The sequence below is a fragment of the Macrotis lagotis genome, chromosome 7 (assembly GCF_037893015.1).
Source record: "Macrotis lagotis isolate mMagLag1 chromosome 7, bilby.v1.9.chrom.fasta, whole genome shotgun sequence".
Classification (NCBI taxonomy): Eukaryota; Metazoa; Chordata; class Mammalia; order Peramelemorphia; family Peramelidae; genus Macrotis; species Macrotis lagotis.
The window spans coordinates 198,384,677-198,403,748 of NC_133664.1; the positions used below are offsets into that span (position 1 = coordinate 198,384,677).

Sequence of the window (19,072 nt, forward strand, 5' to 3'; positions counted from 1 at the left end):
TCCTTATTATCTCTGCCTCTTAGGATACTTTGTGTCAGTTCAAGTCTCAAGCTCCTCTGGTCTCCATTGGGTTTTGTACCACTTCCTCTGGTAAACCCTTCTTATCTGCTTAGTTATTAATGCACTTTCATTCCTCAAATTATGTTTGTACTTCTTTGTTTATTCATAATATCATCTCGTGATGGAATTATGGGAATTGAGTGAACCACACTGACTTCATGTGCTGCACTATCTCAGTTCCTTTTCTATTCAGTTATGGATAGAGTCCAATTTCTGTCTTGTGAGAAAACTTTTTTCAATTTTGGGAATTGCATTGTTTGAATCTAGTCCTGTGTGACTGAGAAATTGGACCACCTCTACTTGTTGCTTAGAGAATCATAACATAAGGATCTATGTTATGCTGACCAGAAACCCAGTTGTATCTGAAGATTGATGCAAGGAGTTTTTTCACAATTATACATCTCAAGCAACCCATATGTCTTATCTGAAAAATTAACCCCACTTACTGCTTCCATGATCTTTTGACTGATTCAGACATTTGGGAAGGTGGAGTGGGACATCTTTTTTTCCGATTTTAGGAAATTGCACCTACTCACTCTTTCCCTTTCAATTTAGAAAGCCATCTTTCCTCCAATTACATAATCTGATTTCTTTACCATTAATATATTTTTAAATGTATAAAATCTGCCTCCCCTTTTATTTGGAGTCCAATGCCAAGCTGTGGACATCTGGTCCTGATTTATTATGCATTGCTCAATAAATCAATATGCTTGTAACCTTTGTTTCCTCAGTCATTCTTTTTTATTATTGTGTAGTTGTTCAGTTGTATTTGACTCTTTCTGACCCCATGGGCTATATAATGCACTAGGCTCTTCTGTACTCTATTATCTTGAAGTCTGTTGAAGTTCATGTTCTTGTTTCTATGACACTGCCAATTTATCCTCTGCCATCCCCTTTTCTTTTGATTTCAGTCTTTCCCAATATCAAGGTCTTTCTCAATGAAGTTCTTTTAGGGCATAGAGTAGTTTTCAATAGGTTGTTGTTTGTCCAGCATTTAGAACATTCGTGTACATGGCAGAAACTCAATAAATGTTCATTAGACTAGACTGTTGCACCTGAGTGCTGCCCACTTGATGTAAAAAGCTTTTTCTGATTTTCCCCAGTGTTTAGTGAACTCATTTCCAATTATTCTGTATTTTTATATTTATGTAAATATATATATATAAAATATATATATATATATTTATAGTTTTTCCTCAATAGATATGAGGTCCTTGAGTTGATTAATTGTTTCATTTTTGCCTTTGTTTAAGCAAAGTCTGGCAGAGTCCCTATCACATAGTAGGAACTTAATGCTTATTTGATAGGATTGAATTGAATATTACAGGAACTTGAGGCCCTTTTACATCTTAACTGCTCTCTTCTCTATGTTTTCTAGTTTAATTTCTGAAAATATAGGGTCCACATCTGAACACAACATATTTGATATGGTCTGACCAGGGCAGCAGTCTGAATGACAATCATTGCATTTGTTCTGGAGACTGTGTTTAACAACACTGACTAAAATTGCAGCAGTGTTCTTGTCTGCTATATCATTCTATTAACTCATATTAAGTGTGCATACTCGGATTTTTTTCAGATAAACTGTTATATTATAATATCTCTTCCATACATTTTTTGAAAAACGTAGTGTAACCCAGTCTTGTCTGAGCATACTAGCTTTACCTAACTAACATGGAGGTCTTTCCACTCCCTACCATGAGAATGAAAGTAGCCTCCTTTGATGGACTATTTATATCTTTAAAACTGGTGAGAGTGAGCTAGTCAATCTCTTTCTGCTGTGCTGTTTTCTTATCATCTGCTTCCAGAAAGCTGAAGCTTATCTACAGCATAGGTGCCATGAACTGACTTGGTGAGAAGGGAAGATCTTTTTCCTGTTTAACTTTGGCTCTGAGAAATGGGGGGAGAGGGTGGTTCTTTCTGTTCTGTATTGTTTATTCTCCTCAGTTTCTGGTGCTAGAGGTGATTCCCATGGGATCCAGGAGTGATCTGGATTGTAGCCAGGATGATGCAGTCAACCTGGGAAACTTTGAGAACCAAAGGAACCTGAGTCCTAAGAGGGATTTGGATTTGGAATTGGGATTGTACTTTATAGGAACTGAATTAAGTTAGAAAGCTAATCCTTTTCTCTTCCCCAAGGACTCAGGGGATGTAGTGGAAGAGGAAGACTATGCCTCCCATGTGTCGGGAGGGAGGGCTGTAAATTTATATATTTGTGGATTATAACTTCTGAAATAAACTTTTCTGATTGTTGATGGCTAATGGAACTTCCTGGGGGGATAGCATGAAAAAGTAACATATCTGGCCTTTAGTCTAGAGTGTTGTGTTACTTAAGTTCAAGACTTTATTTATATTATATTCAGATTAATATTCTAATCTATCAGTATCAAGGTGTATAGTGGATAGAGTTCTGGATTTAGATTAGGAAGACCTGAGTTCAAATCCTGCCCTCAGATACTTACTAACTGTATGACCCTAGGCAAATCACTTAACCTTAACCAACTCATTCTCCCAGCTCCCAGGGTAATTGTGCAGATAAAATGTCATATTTGTAAAGGGCTTCGTGTAGCACTGGTTTAAAATAGGGAATTAATAAATGATTGTTAAAATGTATTTAGAAAATATCCTTTTGGAACTTATCTCTGCCATACAGTGTGGTAACTATTCCTTAGAGACGTCTATTTCATTATGTAAGTCATGGGATCCAGCACAGACTTCTTTTTTTTCTTAAAGATTTTATTTATTTTGAGTTTTACAATTTTTCCCCTAATCTTACTTCCCTCCCCCCCACCCCCCACAGAAGGCAATTTGCCAGTCTTTATATTGTTTCCATGGTATACATTGATCCAAATTGAATGTGATGAGAGAGAAATCACATCCTTAAGGAAGAAACATAAAGTATAAGAGATAGCAAGATCAGACAATAAGATATCAGGGTTTTTTCCCCTAAATTAAAGGTAATAGTCCTTGGTCTTTGTTCAAAGTCCACAGTTCTTTCTGTGGATAATATTCTCCACTGCAGACAGCCCCAAATTGTCCCTGATTGTTGCACTGATGGAATGAGCAAGTCTGTCAAGGTTGATCATAGCCCCCATGTTGCTGTTAGGGCGTACAGTGTTTTTCTGGTTCTGCTCATCTCACTCAGCATCAGTTCATGCAAATCCCTTTAGACTTCTCTGAATTCCCATCCCTCTTGGTTTCTAATGGAACAATAGTGTTCCATGACATACATATAGCACAGTTTGCTAAGCCATTCACCAATTGAAGGATATTTACTTGATTTCCAATTCTTTGCCACCACAAACAGGGAGGCTATGAATATTTTTGTACAAGTGATGTTTTTACCCTTTTTTATCATCTCTTCAGGGTATAGACCCAGTAGTTGTATTGCTGGATCAAAGGGTATGCACATTTTTGTTGCCCTTTGGGCGTAGTTCCAAACTGCTCTCCAGAAAGGTTGGATGAGTTCACAGCTCCACCAACAGTGTAATAGTGTCCCAGATTTCCCACAACCCTTCCAACAATGATCATTATCCTTTCTGGTCATATTGTCCAATCTGAGAGGTGTGAGGTGGTACCTCAGAGATACTTTAATTTGCATTTCTCTAATAAGTAATGATTTAGAGCAATTTTTCATATGACTATGGATTGCTTTGATCTCCTCATCTGTAAATTGCCTTTGTATATTCTTTGACCATTTATCATTGGGGAATGGCTTTTTTAAAAAATTGACTCACTTCTCTGTATATTTTAGAAATGAGTCCTTTGTCAGAAACATTATTTGTAAAGATTGTTTCCCAGTTTACTACATTTCTTTTGATCTTGGTTACAGTGGTTTTGTCTGTGCAAAAGCTTTTTAATTTAATGCAATCAAAATCATCTAGTTTGTTTTTAGTGATGTTCTCCAACTCTTCCTTAGTCATAAACTGCTTCCCTTTCCATAGCTCTGACAGGTAGACTAGTCCTTGATCTTCTAGTTTGCTTATAGTATTGTCTTTTAGATAGATAGATCCATTTGGATCTTATCTTGGTAAAGGGTATTAGGTGTTGGTCTAATCTGAGTTTCTTTCATACTAACTTCCAATTTTCCCAGCAGTTTTTATCAAAGAGGGAGTTTTTATCCCACTAGTTGGACTCTTTGGGTTTATCAAACAGCAGATTACTATAATCATCTTCTGCTATTGTACCTAGTCTGTTCCACTGGTCCACCACTCTATTTCTTAGCCAATACCAGACAGTTTTGATGACTGATGCTTTATAATATAATTTTAGATCAGGTAGGGCTAAGCCACCTTCTTTTGACCTTTTTTCATTGAATCCCTGGAAATTCTTGACTTCTTATTTCTCCATATGAATTTACTTACAACTCTTTCTAACTCATTAAAGTAATTTTTGGGGATTTTGATTGGTAAGGCACTTAACAAGTGGTTTAGTTTTGGTAGAAGTGTCATTTTTATTATATTAGTTTGACCGATCCATGAGCAGTTGATGTTTGCCCAGTTATTTAAATCTGATTAATTTATGTGAGAAGTGTTTTGCAATTGTTTTCAAAAAAGTTTCTGAGTCTGTCTTGACAAACAGACTCCCAGGTATTTTATATTGTCTGAGGTTACTTTGAATGGGATTTCTCTTTCCAGCTCTTCCTGCTGTATCTTGCTAGTCATATATAGAAAAGTTGAGGATTTATGAGGGTTTATTTTATATCCTGCAACTTTGTTAAAATTGCTAATTGTTTCCAGCAGTTTTTTGAATGATTTCTTGGGATTCTCTATCATGCCATCTGCAAAGAGTGAGTTTTTTTCTTTTCTTTCCCAATTCTAATTCCTTCAATTTCTTTTTCTTCTCTAATTCCAGCACAGACTTCTAAAGGCACCCTCTTTCTAAGCTGATATCAACTGCAGAATGCTTGGCATTTGTATCTGTTTATTCAGTGAGTTCTGAGTACAACTAACCGCACTATCATCCTGCACTGAACTTGTAGTCAGAAGATTTGTGTTTAATTCTGGTCCTACTACTTATTGCATATCACCTTGAGTGTGAGGTAACTCCTCAGGCTTTGGTTTCTTCAACTGTAAGATGAAAGGGATGCATTAGATTACTTCTATCATATCCTTTTGATCTAACATTCTATAATAGATTCTTGTTAAATCCTTTTCTACAATCCAGGTTGATATTTGAGACACCTGACAGACAGTACTTTGGGACCATGAATTCCCTGAAGCAAAGCCACAATTACCGACACCAGGGCTGCCACCATCACCACCCCAATACCATCATCAGAAGCAGAATGATGTTATATCTCAGACTTACAGATCTGAAGTCTGAGATCTAGTCCAATTGAGGATGAAGTAATAGAGATAAATTTTGTTGGGTTATATACTAATGTTGAGATGGTGAGGAGTAAAGAGAGAGGAGAGGGAAACTTATGAGACAACAGTTAAGTATTAATGAAATTAGGGGTTCTGAAAGGCATTAAAAGATGTTGGAAGCATCATGGTAAAATGGAAAGAAGTCTCGCTCTTGGTTCTACCTTTTGCAAAGTCCAAGATTACTTAGATAAATTTGTAAACTTGTTGACTGTTTCTTCATCTATAAAACTGGAATGATACTTAAATGACTTATCTTGCAGCCTTCTTCCTGGGATGAAAGTAGATAATTTATATGAAAACATTTTCCAGGTTTAAAGCATGTTGTCTCTCCCATACCCGCATTACTCTACCTCTACTCACATGTACTCTCATACTCACATGTCTCTCCCATAGCCCATATAGTCACACCTTTACTCAAATACCACCTTCCACGCCATAAAGACTGACTCACACCCACTCACAAAGATTGCCATACCTGCAAGGACATACAAACCTCACCCAATCTTCCCTAAACACACATTCCACTGAATAAACATATCCTCCCACACTCACATTTTATATATATATATATGTATATATACATATATATATATATAAACACACACATATACGTCATATACCTTCACACTCATATATACTCCATACATACACCCCTTATACATGCATACTTATAGACAATATATCCAATGTTGGATTGAATCTTATTACATGTAATATATGTATACATATATATGTATATGTATATATATATATATATATATATTTTTTTTTTTTGAACTGAATATGTTGTGGCTTGCTTTACCAACTCCTTATTCTCAGCTCCCCTCTGGGAGGGAGGCCGCCGCCATGGGCCCCAAGGTGAAGCAAGCCACAACATGACACAACATGAATATGTATATGTAGGTAGATAAGATACTAGATATTTAGAGGAACTTTTCAAGGAACCAGTGAAGGGAATTGGGGTATATGGAAAAAAAAACATTAAATATAGCTCTGTGGATAAAATTGAGTAATATGAGATTTATAGCTATAACATGTATGTTATTTATATGTTCTACTCTGGAATTCCTTTGAGATTAAGTAAAAAAGTGCATTTTGAAAGACTGTCTGAGCATTTTACTTTGGAGAGAATTTGATGGTGAACAAAACTAGAACAAAATATCAATGGTTTTGACATAGAAACCCCTGATTCCCTCAGTAAATTCAGTAAAAAAAGTAATGAAACTTGTGATTGGGAGCTATCTGTTTTGGATGTTCTCCTGGATTCTCTTTTGTCATGTTCTTTTTTGGAAGTTGCATATAGGAGAACAAGATTAAGATCTGCAGAAGTTAAAAGTTAGTGTAATAACTCTGATTTATTCTCTTATTTACATCATAGACTTTTATCATAGTTTCTTTGGCTATTCCTTAGGGAAATGAAATGACTAAAGTTCCAAGAAGCTGATTGTGATTTCAGATCCTAGAGATCAGAAAACTAAATGTAAGTAGGTTTATTTGACCGTTGGGACCATCATTCATATCTATATTCCATCCTACACACATGACTACCCACAACCGCATTCATCAACCACCATGCCCTCCTGGTGTTGAAGGATGATATTACCATCACTATCATAATAAAGCATAGAGATAGGGGATAGTTTTGTGGGGACACAGGCAGCTTTGGGGATTTCAGGGGTTTTAGAATTCATGAAAGTCTGTAAGAAGGCATAGTTGGAGCTGTTAAAGAAGGCCATAAGTGAGAAAGGACAATCTCCTTTGCAGTAGTTGGTCCTAAACTCCTTGGGAGCAATGATCCACTTGTGCCAACCCAGGTCTTCAAATCTGATGACCAGATGGTGAGGCCGGCAGAGGTGCTTCGAGGTAGATTCCTGAGTTGGAAGAGTGGCCCTCCTCTTTCTGGGTAAGAGAGGAAAGTGGGAGCATTCCTGAGGGTTTAGGGTCACCACCATCAGAGAAGCCTGAATGGACTGCCTCCAGTGGTCACAGGTATCTTGAGGGTGTATTGTCACTGTAGAGTCATTATCCCCTTTTGGCAACAACTCTAGGACCAATCCAAGGTTACTCTGGGGGTTGGAGTTCCATTCCTTAACCACATCCAGCAGGTCAATATGAAGAACACTGTGAGACCAGGGAAGATACCTCAATAGGAGCTTTTGATGTGGCTGAGGGGCAGGCCCGTGGACTAGAGACACCATTAACTCCAAGTCCTGTTGCAGGACATTGAAAGCATTAAGCCCCAACCTCAGATCAAGTTGGGCCATCATTAGCTGCTCATCTTGGGTGATGATGGAAAGGTTGAAGAAAAGAAACTTCTGTGTGCATGGTGGAGCTTGGAACATTTCCTTGGGGTAAAAAAGGGCACCTGGATTAGAACAAAGGAATAATACGTATCAGCATTAGTGAAACTTTATACTTTCCTACCATGTGGGAAAAAACTTATGACTTTGAGGACTATTTAATGAGAGTGTATGCCAGATAAGAGAGGACAAAAATGTAGAAGGGAATTATAACCAATAGGAGATTAAACTCTGCCTTACTTTTAGAGAATTAGTTTTATAGCATTTAAAACACTAAGGGTTTACGTCAAAATCTTAAGATATTCCTTCCTGTTTCCTTATCCACCAAAAAGTATTTAAGTTCTTGAGAACAAGCAAAAAGTGAAATATCACAGGAACTTAAATATGGGTTCTATCCTTACCTTCCTTTGTGTTTTGACCCTTGATACCTGAGCATTTCCGTTTTTTCCTTTATGGCTTCACAATGAGATGACTTCCAAATCTAAAATTTTAACTGTTTCTTAGATAATCCTTTGATATGTCTCGATGATACCTCAAGCTCAGAATGTCTCAGACTGAATTCACCTTCCCTGTAAAATTTGTCACTCTCCCACTCAGGCTCCTTCCTCATCTTTGCCTCTTCTCTCACTCATATTGCATATATCTATCTGGTAGGTTTGGAAGTTCTGCAACTTTCTACCTCCCTAATATCTTATGTGTAGATATTCTCCTTTCAACTTCCACTGCAACTATCCTACGTAGGACCTCATCTCATATATCCTATTATAATTAATCTTCCTGTTTCCAATCTATTCATATTCCAATTCACTTTTCATACTACTGCCCAAGCAATTTTTCTAATGCCTTCCTCTCCCCAAATCTCCCATTGCTCTTTGTTTCATTCTTATATTCTGGAATGTGTTAACTATACAGGAAAACAAAAATAGAGAAGGTAAACAACACTCATCAATGTGAGGGTTAGATATATCTTCAAGAAGAAAGTGGCAGATGAGGTGGAGCATGCAGGAAGAAAAATTCAAAAGGCGGAGATACAGAGTCTATTTTTGGTGTAGAGAATTCTCTGTGCAACTGACAGAAAAAGGCAGAAGATGATCAGGGAACAGAATATAAATTCAAGTAGCATGAAATAAGATTGAAAATTTAGGTTGGATCCTGATCATGAAATTCTTTAAAATTATACATTATATATTTACATTTTATCCTATAGACAGAAGGCATCTGGGTAGAAGACTTAGATCAGTCTTGTTTATTGAAAAAATTACTTTTTAAAAAACCCTTAAAAAAGGGGGGGGGTCAGCTAGGTGTTGCAGTAGATGAGCACAGGCCCTGGAGTCAGGAGTACCTGAGTTCAAATCTGATCCCAGATACTTAATAATTACCTAGCTGTGTGGCCCTGGGCAAGCCACTCAACCCCATTGCCTTGCAAAAAAAGAAAAAAAGAAGAAAAAGAAAAAATTACTTTGAAACAAGCCAAAAACTAGACTGGAGAAGGAAATGGCTGACAGCAAAAAAAAAAAAATAGATCAGGTTTGGGACAGCTGGGTGGTGCAGTGGATAGAGCACTGGCCCTAGAGACAGGAGAACTTGAGTTCAAATTTGGCCTCAGACACTTAATAATTACCTAGATGTGTGACCTTGGACAAGTCACTGCCTTGCAAAAACCCCACTACCTGGCCAAAAATAAACAAAAAAAATCAAGTGAGGAAGGAATAAAGATCTGAAAGTAATAGTAAGAAGTCTGAAAAATATGTTGGAGGAAGATAAACAGGACATGGTAACTGAAGACTTAAGGTGTCAGCTGAAGGAAAAGGGAGATGATGCAAGATGATGCCTGAATTTTTAAATTAGGAGATTAAGATAATGATGATGCTTTCCGTAAAAATAAGAAAGCTTGATGGTTATAAAAGTAGAGCCTATATCAGATTGCTTTCTGTCGGGGGAGGGGGTGTGGGAAGGTAGGGAGAAAAACTGTAAAGCTCAAAACTTTGCAAAAATAAAAGATTGGTAAAAACTACCATAGATGCAAAAACAAATAAATAAAATATTTAAAAAAGAAGTTAGGTATATTTAATCTGGATAAAGAATGAAGTGTTATAAAAGAGGAGAGAAATTAATTTTAATAGTTTTAGCCATAGAGGGTGGAACTAAAAGGAAGGGGCAGAAGTTAAAGAGAGGTAGATTTACCCTTAATATAAGGGGAAGCTGTATTATTAATTAAAAGTTTCTGAAAGAGAAATGTACTATCCTCTGGTAAATTCCTTGTTCCTTGAGGCATTATCACAGGTGTTTTAGAAATGATTTTTGCTTCATGTATGACCTATTTTTTAAATTTTTAAATTTTTTAATTTTTTAAAAATTTAAGGCAATGGGGTTAAGTGGCTTGCCCAAGGTCACACAGCCATGTATGACTTATTAGAGAATTTCTGAGGAATCTTCCATGCTTTCCATGGAAATCATTTTGTAACTATTAACAATTTTATACATGAAAAAAATGAGAAAACTTGGAAAGGTCAAGTGAAAAGATGCTGTATTCATTTTGGGATATGTTGAATTAAAGGTAATGGCAGGGCAAAGGGGTTCCTAGCCCCTTGTAAATGCCATTGTGGTATCTGGCATATAGTAAGTGATTAATAAATACCTGTTGATTATTCATTGGAATTCATTCAGTAAATAAAATAGTATTACCATATACTTCCAAGGGAAAGCTGGGGCTAGAGATATAACTTTGAAAATCATCTACATAAAGGTGATAATGAAGATAAGGGAGTGGATGAGATTAACAATGGATACTGTAAAAAACCAAAAGAGGAGGGATAAAACCTTGGGGGGATTCCCTTGAATAAGGAAAGGAATCAGGAAAATTAAGCAGTAAAGTAAACCTAGAAGGCACATATACTCAAAAACATAGAGAACAGAGGAGAGAATGGAGGAAGACAGTGAACAGAAAGGTAGTCAAGATTAATGAGGAAGGTCATTGGATTTCAGAGGAGAGAAGAGGAGAGGAGAGGGGAGGGGAGGAGAGGGGGAGGAGAGGGGAGGGGGAGGGGAGGAGAGGGGAGGAGAGGGGAGGAGAGGGGAGGAGAGGGGAGGAGAGGGAGGGAGGGGAGGAGAGGGGAGGAGAGGGGAGGAGAGGATATAGCATTAATGCTATAAGTCTTATGCTGAGAGGGGTAGCTAGGTACAGTGGATAGAGTTCTGGGTCTGGAGACAGAAAGACATCTTCCTGAATTCAAATCTAGCCTCAGAAGCTAGGGGGAACTAAGAAGGAGAGATGAGGGCTCCCAGCAGTCTAGGAAAGACATGGGGATGGGAAATAAAGAGTTTTATCCAAGGAACTATCTGTAGTCCAATGTACTAAAATCATAGATTGTTTGCTAGGGAGTAAAAGTGTAAGAAGATAGAAAAGGCTGGAAGTGACCAGGTTTTGAAGAGCTTTAAATTATTAACAATCACTTAATCCTGGAGCAATGGGGAACCCCTTAAATTCATTGACCAGGTGTCATATTTAGATTTTAAAAATCACCTGGAAAACAGAGTGGAATGGGATGAATTGGAATAGAATGGAATGGGGAGACATGAAACAAAAAAACAGTTCAAAGGCCATTGTAATAGTCTAAGGGAGAACTGCTGGCCAGAATTGGTTGTAACTGTATGCCCAAAGGGGAAATGACATATATGAGATAGTGTGAAGGTGGAAATGGAATGATTTGACAATATATGATAGGAGAAGTGAGGGGATAGTGAAGAATAAAGGATGTCTTTAGTGTTGTAACCATGGGTGCCTTTTATAGGAATAGGAAAGCTCAGATTATTAGGGGAAGATTTAGGGGGAAAGATAATGAATTTTGCTTTGTTGAATATGAGGACATTCAATAGATAGTACAAATGACCTGCTCCTCCTAAACTAACCAGGACCCCCTCCATATGGGATCTGAAGCCTGAGGGAACTCCTGAATCCAGACTTAGTCCCTGGGGAAATTATAATGCTTATTTTTAAAGATTCCACCCAATGGTCCAAACTAATTGTTTGGTAACTGAGTGTGTGCAAACTAGTCTACTTGGTCCTTTATATTAACTGGTTGACTGTAGAGGTCAGTTTATACTTTAACTTCCTATCCCATTCAGAGGTTATCTTACCATATGCCTGCCTCAGAGCATTTATCCCCTTGTCCCCAAATCCCAGAGTAAAACTTCCCTTGTTTGGAAAGATATTCTTTCAGGTCAAAAGAAGCATTTATCCCTATGTCAAGATAAGGTTGAAATGGGTCTGTGATTTAGACATAAAGGATGATACCATAAGCCAGTTAGGAGGACAAGGAATAGTTTATCTATTAGATCTAAGGAGAGGGGAGGGGTTTATGATCAAATCAAAAATAGAGAACATTTTAAAATACAAAATGGATAATTTTAATTACATTAATTTAAAAGGTTTTGCACAAAAAAACCAATGAAAACAAGATTAGAAGGAACACAGAAAGTTGGGAAACAATTTTATACTGGCATTTCTGAAAAAGGATTGATTTCTAAAACATATAGAGAACTGAGTCAAATTTACAAGAAATCAAGTCATTTGCCAATTTGAGAAACTGTCAAAAGATATGAAAGGCAGTTTTCAGATGAAGAAATTTAAAGCTATCTATAGTCATATGAAGAGAGGCTCTAAATCATTACTGATTAGAGAAATGCAAATTAAAATAATTCTGAGGTACCACCTCACACCTATCAGATTAGCTAACAAGACAGAAAAGGAAAATGATAAATGTTGGAGGGGATGCGGAAAACTGTGAACTGATCCAGTCATTCTAGAGAACAATTTGGAACTATGTTCAAGGGGCTATGAAACTATACTTACCAGAAACCACCACTAGGTCTGTATCCCAAAGAGTTCATAAAAATGGGAAAAGGACCCACATATACAAAACTATTTATAGTAGCTTTTTTTTATGCTGACAAAAAATTGGAAATTGAGGGGATGCCCATCAATAGAGGATTGACTGAATAAATTATGATTATATAAATTTGATGGAATACTGTTGTTCTGTAAGAAATCATAAACAGGTGGATTTCAGAAAGACTTAAATGACTTGATGCCGAGTGAAGTCAATAGAACCAGGACATCATTATATACCTTAGCAGCAACATTATGTGATGATCAACTATGATAGACTTAGCTCTTCTCTGCAACATGATTATCAAAGACAATTCCAAAAGACTTATGATGGAAAATACCATCCACATTAAGAGAACGAGCTATGAAACTGAATGCAGACCAAGGTATACTATTTTCACCTTTAAAAATTTGTTGTTTGTTTTTCCTTTTGTTTTGATTTGTCTATAATAACATATTTCCTAGGGAGATATTCTCAACATAATTGTACATTTACAAACTATATCAAATTTTTTTTTATCATGGGGAGAGGGGAGGAAAGGGAGAGAGGGAGAAAAATGTGGAGTTCAAAGTCTTATAAAAACTGAATGGCCCATATAATTGGAGATGCATTTAGTCTGGGACATGATGCATTAAAGATGTTGGTAGGGCATAGTGTATCTGGCACCTAATAGATTCTTAATAAAAATTTGTTGATTATTCCCTAATCACTTTATTCTTTTTTTGACTGAAAAACTTGTAGACTTTTAAAAAATATTTTAAAAGGTTTTCACACTTTAAACATTTTTCATCTTAAAAACACTTCTAGGGGTGACTAGGTGGCGTAGTGGATAAAGCACCGGCCCTGGAGTCAGGAGTACCTGGGTTCAAATCTGGTCTCAGACACTTAATAATTACCTAGCTGTGTGGCCTTGGGCAAGCCACTTAACCCCGTTTGCCTCACAAAAAAACCCACTTCTACTAATTACCTATGTTGATGCCTCTTTGTTAATAATCATATACTGTTTTCTGTTTTCATTTTTCAGCATATGTTGTCTTTGACTTGAAGGCTGTTGACTTTTTTTATATTGGTACCCCTAGCACTTAGAACAGTGACTGGCAATATCATCAATATAGCAGATGCTTAATAAATGTTTTAACGGATGAGGATGACTGACTGCTATCTATCAAGTAGGGCAAAGCTAACTCCCACTTATGCTAAATACTTATCTTTCAATCCCACAAAAAAAGCACAATGAAATTATTATCATTGTAGTATTTTTATCTCATTAAGCAAATCTTAGTGGGTGTTCAAAGTGATAGGATTTGGGGGGGGGGTTGCAGGGCAATGGGGTTAAGTGACTTAACTTAAGGACACTTAAGTGTCCAAGGTCACATAGCTAGGTAATTATTAAGTGTCCAAGTCAGATTTGAATTCAGGTCTCCTGACTCCAGAGTCGATGCTCTATCTACTGGGCCACCTAGTTGCCCTCTATCAAAGTGATAGGATTAATATTATATGGCTCCTTTTGGACTAAGCTTCTTGTCTTTACAGTTAATCATCATTTGCAGCTGCAATTTCTTCAACTTTTCTTTTTAACAATGGGAAGAAAAGTGAAGACCCCCCCTCCCGCCCCAATAAAATTTTTCTTGTTTTGCATGTGTTTTGTTACTTTTGATGGTGCTGGTAATAATACTTTTGTTTAAATGTTAAGTGAATGAATAAAGGAATGAATGAAAAAGAGTAACAGTATGGAATGATAGATAGCAAGCCAACTTCAAAGAAGACCTGGGTCCATATCATGCCTACTAGCTGTGTAATCCTGGGCAAATCACTTAACCTCTTATTGTTCCAGATGACTAAGACCATACACTACCTGCTTTGGTAGAGGGAGTTACCTCTCAGTGAGATTACATGCCCAGTTTCGATCCTTATGCTGAAGTGATGTGCGTGTTTTTTTAAAAACTATTTATTTAAAATATATAAATAATAACTTGAACAAGATTAAAAACAGTCTTACTTCCTCCTATTTCTTCTTCTGAAGTTTGCATTTTACTGAATTTTGTTTATTAGTATTATGGGCAGCTAGGTGGCTCAGTGAATAGACTGTCAAGCCTGGAAACCAACTCCAAATCCAGCCTCAGACACTGACTGCATGACCCTGGGCAAGCTGCTTAACCTTTGTTTGCCCTAAAATGAACTGAAGAAGGAAAGGACAAAATACTTCAGTATCTCTGCCAAGAAAACCCAAATGGGGTCATGAAGAGTTGGGTTATGAGTGAAACTATTGAACCATAAAAATTATTATTATTATTATTAAAATTGTTTTTAGTGTATGTGTGATGTTCAAATTGCTCTTTCTCTGTCCTGCATTGCTTCCATATTTATTTGTGGTCTTCATAGTTATCATTTTTACATTATAATATTCCATTGTAATTACATCACAAAATTTGTTTAGCCATTTCTAAGTTAGATATCTTTTTGCTGTTATGGATAATGCTACTATAAATATTTTTGTACAAGTTGATCTCTTTTTGTATTATATCATTAGGATATAGTCTCTAGTTAAGGAACTGAAAGGAGTCAGCTTGGAGTAGTGGGGGCAAAGTGAGATTTGGACCTAGAGAACTTGGGTTCACCTTTGTGACCTTGGTCTATTTACTTTTCTCCACTGAGCCTCAGTTTCTTTATTTGTAAAAAAATGAAAGCACTGGACTAGATGAAGCCCCAAATCCCTTCCAGTCCTAAATCTATGAAGTTGGTAGTTTTGTAACTCACATTCAATCTTGCCATGTAACTATCTAAAGAGAATTTTAATTCACCAATTCATAGCTCCATCCATTTATCCATGGTCCTGCCAATATTCAGAGGCAGCACTGGGGTGTTTTGGCTAGAGACCTAGATTCCCACTCTGCCACAGACATGGGACTGCTCTGCCTCAGTTTCCTCATCTGTAAAGTAAGAAATTAGACTTGGATCTAGCACTAAATCTATACCATCAGAGAAATGTAGTGGATAGTGTGGTGCATCTGGAGCCAGGAAGGCCGGGATTCAAATTAAGCTCTGCAAACTTAACTATTTGTGTCTCTGGGTTTCTCTGAGACTTTGAATAACCCTTGACACTCTATAGTAGTGGATTGAAACCTAATTCTACCATATTAGAAATCTCTGGACTTGGCATGTTGCTATCTTATATGACTAGAATGAAGTAATAAGAAAAAAATGTTCACAAGTCCAGACTGGATTTGACCATTTCTTTTTATTTTTAGGTTTTTTTTTTTTTTTTTTGCAAGGCAAATGGGGTTAAGTGGCTTGCCCAAGGCCACACAGCTAGGTTATTATTAAGTGTCTGAGGTCAGATTTGAACCCAGGTACTCCTGACTCCAGGGCCAGTGCTCTATCCATTACACCACCTAGCCGCCCCTGGATTTGACCATTTCAATGGTAGTGGTAGTGATGGTCTTCTTCAAGAATGAAGAACAAACATTACTCTTATTATACCTAACATCAGGAAGAAATACATTGCTTTCTTTCCTTTTTATTTTTTTTATTTACCTTGTCTTCAGATCTCCACATATGATATTATCTACTCCATAACTGAATATATGAAAGCTGAAATATCCTGGGGGGATATTCTCTTAAAAGAATAGATCAATGGGAATGATCCTTCAGGGTATACCCACATATCTGGTTCATGCTGCATGCATACTCATTGCTGATAGCAGAACCCAGATCTCCTCATTCCCAGTTCAGTGCTCTTTTCTCAGTAGGAAATTAATAATATAATACTATAACTTATAAAATAAGAACTAGTACTTAAATAGATTGGTACTTAAATGTGAATGATAATAGTACCTGCCTTATAGGGTTGTCATAAAGCTCTCAAAGGGCTTTATATATATTATCTCACTTGATCTTTATGACAACCCTATAAGGCAGGTACTATTATCATTCACATTTTATAAATGAGGAAACTGAGCCTGAGAGATTGCCTAGGTTTGCATAGCTTGTAAGCATCTGAGGCAGGATTTGAACTCAGATCTTACTCTTTTTACTGTGCTACCTACCTATGATTTCTTTTCTGCCCCAAAGAAAGGAAAAACGCTGTCTGGTTTTTGTCTCCAAAGAGTCTTCTCTGCTGCTTCTCATTCTCAACTTCCTAATGAACCCCTAGTGTCCCAATACAGTAAATTGCAATGGTTAAGAAAGTACCATAAATTGTTAAAATCACATAAGTCTGGTATTTAGAAATGCCACTTGTTCATACTATTCATTCATGTAAGCAAAGGGAGCTTTAAATGAAGAAGTTTGGAAGGCATTGACACTAGAGAGGGTCAAACTCAGACTAAGAGGATGAGGGAGAGTATTTAGTTTAATTATATGAAATTCATATGAACTACCATTTTACTATGAGTAAAATGTTGTGGCAGGTGTTGGAGAAGATATCAATAAATAAATCTGATTTTGCCCTCTTGGAGTTTATACAATAGTAGCAGGTCATGCCATAATTTACAAATAATTGTAATATAATATGAAATAAAGTGCAATAATAACATAATATAGGTAAAAATTAAGTACCTAAGGCAAGATGGTGCTTTTGGGGGGGGTGGAGATGAGGGAAGTTTTCGAGACTGATAGAGAAAATTCTGGACATAGGGAATTGAGGAGTAGGAAGCAGTCACTAATATAGTGAGTTGACCACTCAGAAACAAAGAACAGCCTTTTTGTTTATTGGATTTTTAAAAAATTATTTATTTAAGACAATGAGGCTGAGTGACTTACCCAAGGTCACACAGCTAGGCAATTATTTAGTGCTTGAGGCCAAATTTGAACTCAGATCCTCCTGACTCCAGGGCCAGTGCTCTATCCACTGTGTCACCTAGTTGCCTCCCCTTGGATTTCTAAAAGAGCAAATATTGCTGTTTTGCATTCTTTCTTACCTTGATCTTGGAAAAGGCGGATCAAGTTCCCAGGGATTCCAAATTCCTTCACATAGCAAAGATTTTGGTAATGCCCTTTAGCTGCTGCCTTCTGTCTCTCCTGGAAGATCTTTATGAGGATAGAAGGCACAGGTTGGGCTATCCGGGGGGAGGGTACTTTGGTGAGACCCATAAATTGAAGCAAGGAAGCCTCCTCAATCTGTGATGTCTTCTTCAAGGCCAGGGTCAACTGAAGGCCTAGGATGAGGCAGAAGAAAGAAGACATGATTTCAGCCAGGAATGAGTGGGATAGAAGGAAGGGAAAGGGTGCCTGTGGTGGAATGGAATGGCCAGCAGACTGGAGCTTCAAATCTTATTTATGTGGAGATTATCTGATTAAGGATGGAAACCTGAAATTTCTCCCCCCCCTCCCAGTTACTTAGGAAGGCTTAGCCCAGTTGCCTTCCATCCTCTTATACCACACAAAGTTTGAAAACAAAATGCATGATAATCATTAAAATTAAAAAAGAAAGTAATTACAGACTTTTCAGGAAATTAAAAAAAGTTATCATAGTTTTACCCAGGAAAACCACAGAGGTCCAGGAGTCAAGAAGACCTGGACTCAAATCTGCCTGAGATATTTATTAGAAGTGACTAAGGTCCACAGGCTCAGACTACTCCCTAGCATCAATCTATTATGTTATAGTTGGATTGAATTTGAGTTGGAGGAGGAAATTCCCATGAATTAACATATGGTTAAATAACAGTATAAACCTTCCCTTCCCCCAAACAGTCAAACCACAGTTTGACTTCTGCATGTATTCATCACAAGCTATCCAGCTATCTATCCATATTTTTACACATATATTATGTTATATATATCATCTACCTGAGTAGATTGGAAACTCCTTGAGAGTAAAGACTGTCATTTTTACCTTTGTGTTCCTATGGCCTACCAGATTGTAGACAGTTATTCAATTTTTGTGGACTTGAAATGGAAAAGCCTCTCATCTATTTCAATGACTTCTATCTTCTGTCTTCAATTATCTATTGTTTATTCTTATCAAAGTCTTAATGAGGGCAATCAGCTCTCCCACCTGAGTAAGCAAGTTATGATAATATAAAGACTTTGGTAGGGGGTGGAGTGAAGAGATTGAGGCTCTGGGTCAGATTGCTGAAAGTGGAAAACTGAATTTGCTGACCTAGGAATAAATCTCCAGCCATCTCAGCCTAGTTGGCTTAGATTCCAAGCCATGTAGAGTCTTCTTCCATATTGCTTCTTAACTTTTTTTTTTTTGTATAATAAATCCTTTTGGCAATCTGGTGAAGCCCTTTTCAGAATTTTATTGATAAGTGCATAAAATAAATATATAGGATTACAAAGGAAACGAATTATATTGAAATATAGTTGTGAGACTCATGGAACCAGAAGTTCATCAGGTGTGTATTGAATTTCAGAGTGTCATTGCTAATGCTTTATGACTCACAGAGACTGGCTAAAAGAAAGAATAAAATAGAATGGACTAACCAATTTACCAGGTGAGAGGAAGTAGGAG

The 19,072-nt window shown here is 37.0% G+C and overlaps 1 protein-coding gene across 1 annotated transcript; it reads right to left on the minus strand.

The window, feature by feature from the left end:
- Positions 1-6,973: 6,973 nt before the first annotated feature.
- On the minus strand, positions 6,974-17,802 carry GDF3 (growth differentiation factor 3). Its single transcript, XM_074195315.1, has 2 exons — positions 17,538-17,802; positions 6,974-7,794 (listed from the first exon to the last, which is right to left on the minus strand). The coding sequence occupies exons 1-2, from the start codon at positions 17,800-17,802 to the stop codon at positions 6,974-6,976; spliced, it is 1,086 nt and encodes a 361-aa protein (XP_074051416.1).
- Between the last annotated feature and the right edge of the window lie 1,270 nt (positions 17,803-19,072).

Excerpts from the sequence above, each read along its gene's own strand:
- GDF3 (XM_074195315.1), bottom strand. The coding sequence starts at position 17,802 with ATGTCTTCTTTCTTCTGCCTCATCCTAGGCCTTCAGTTGACCCTGGCC. Across the intron at positions 7,795-17,537 it reads CCGCCTTTTCCAAGATCAAG|GTGCCCTTTTTTACCCCAAG; the intron begins GTAAGAAAGAAT and ends GTTCTAATCCAG.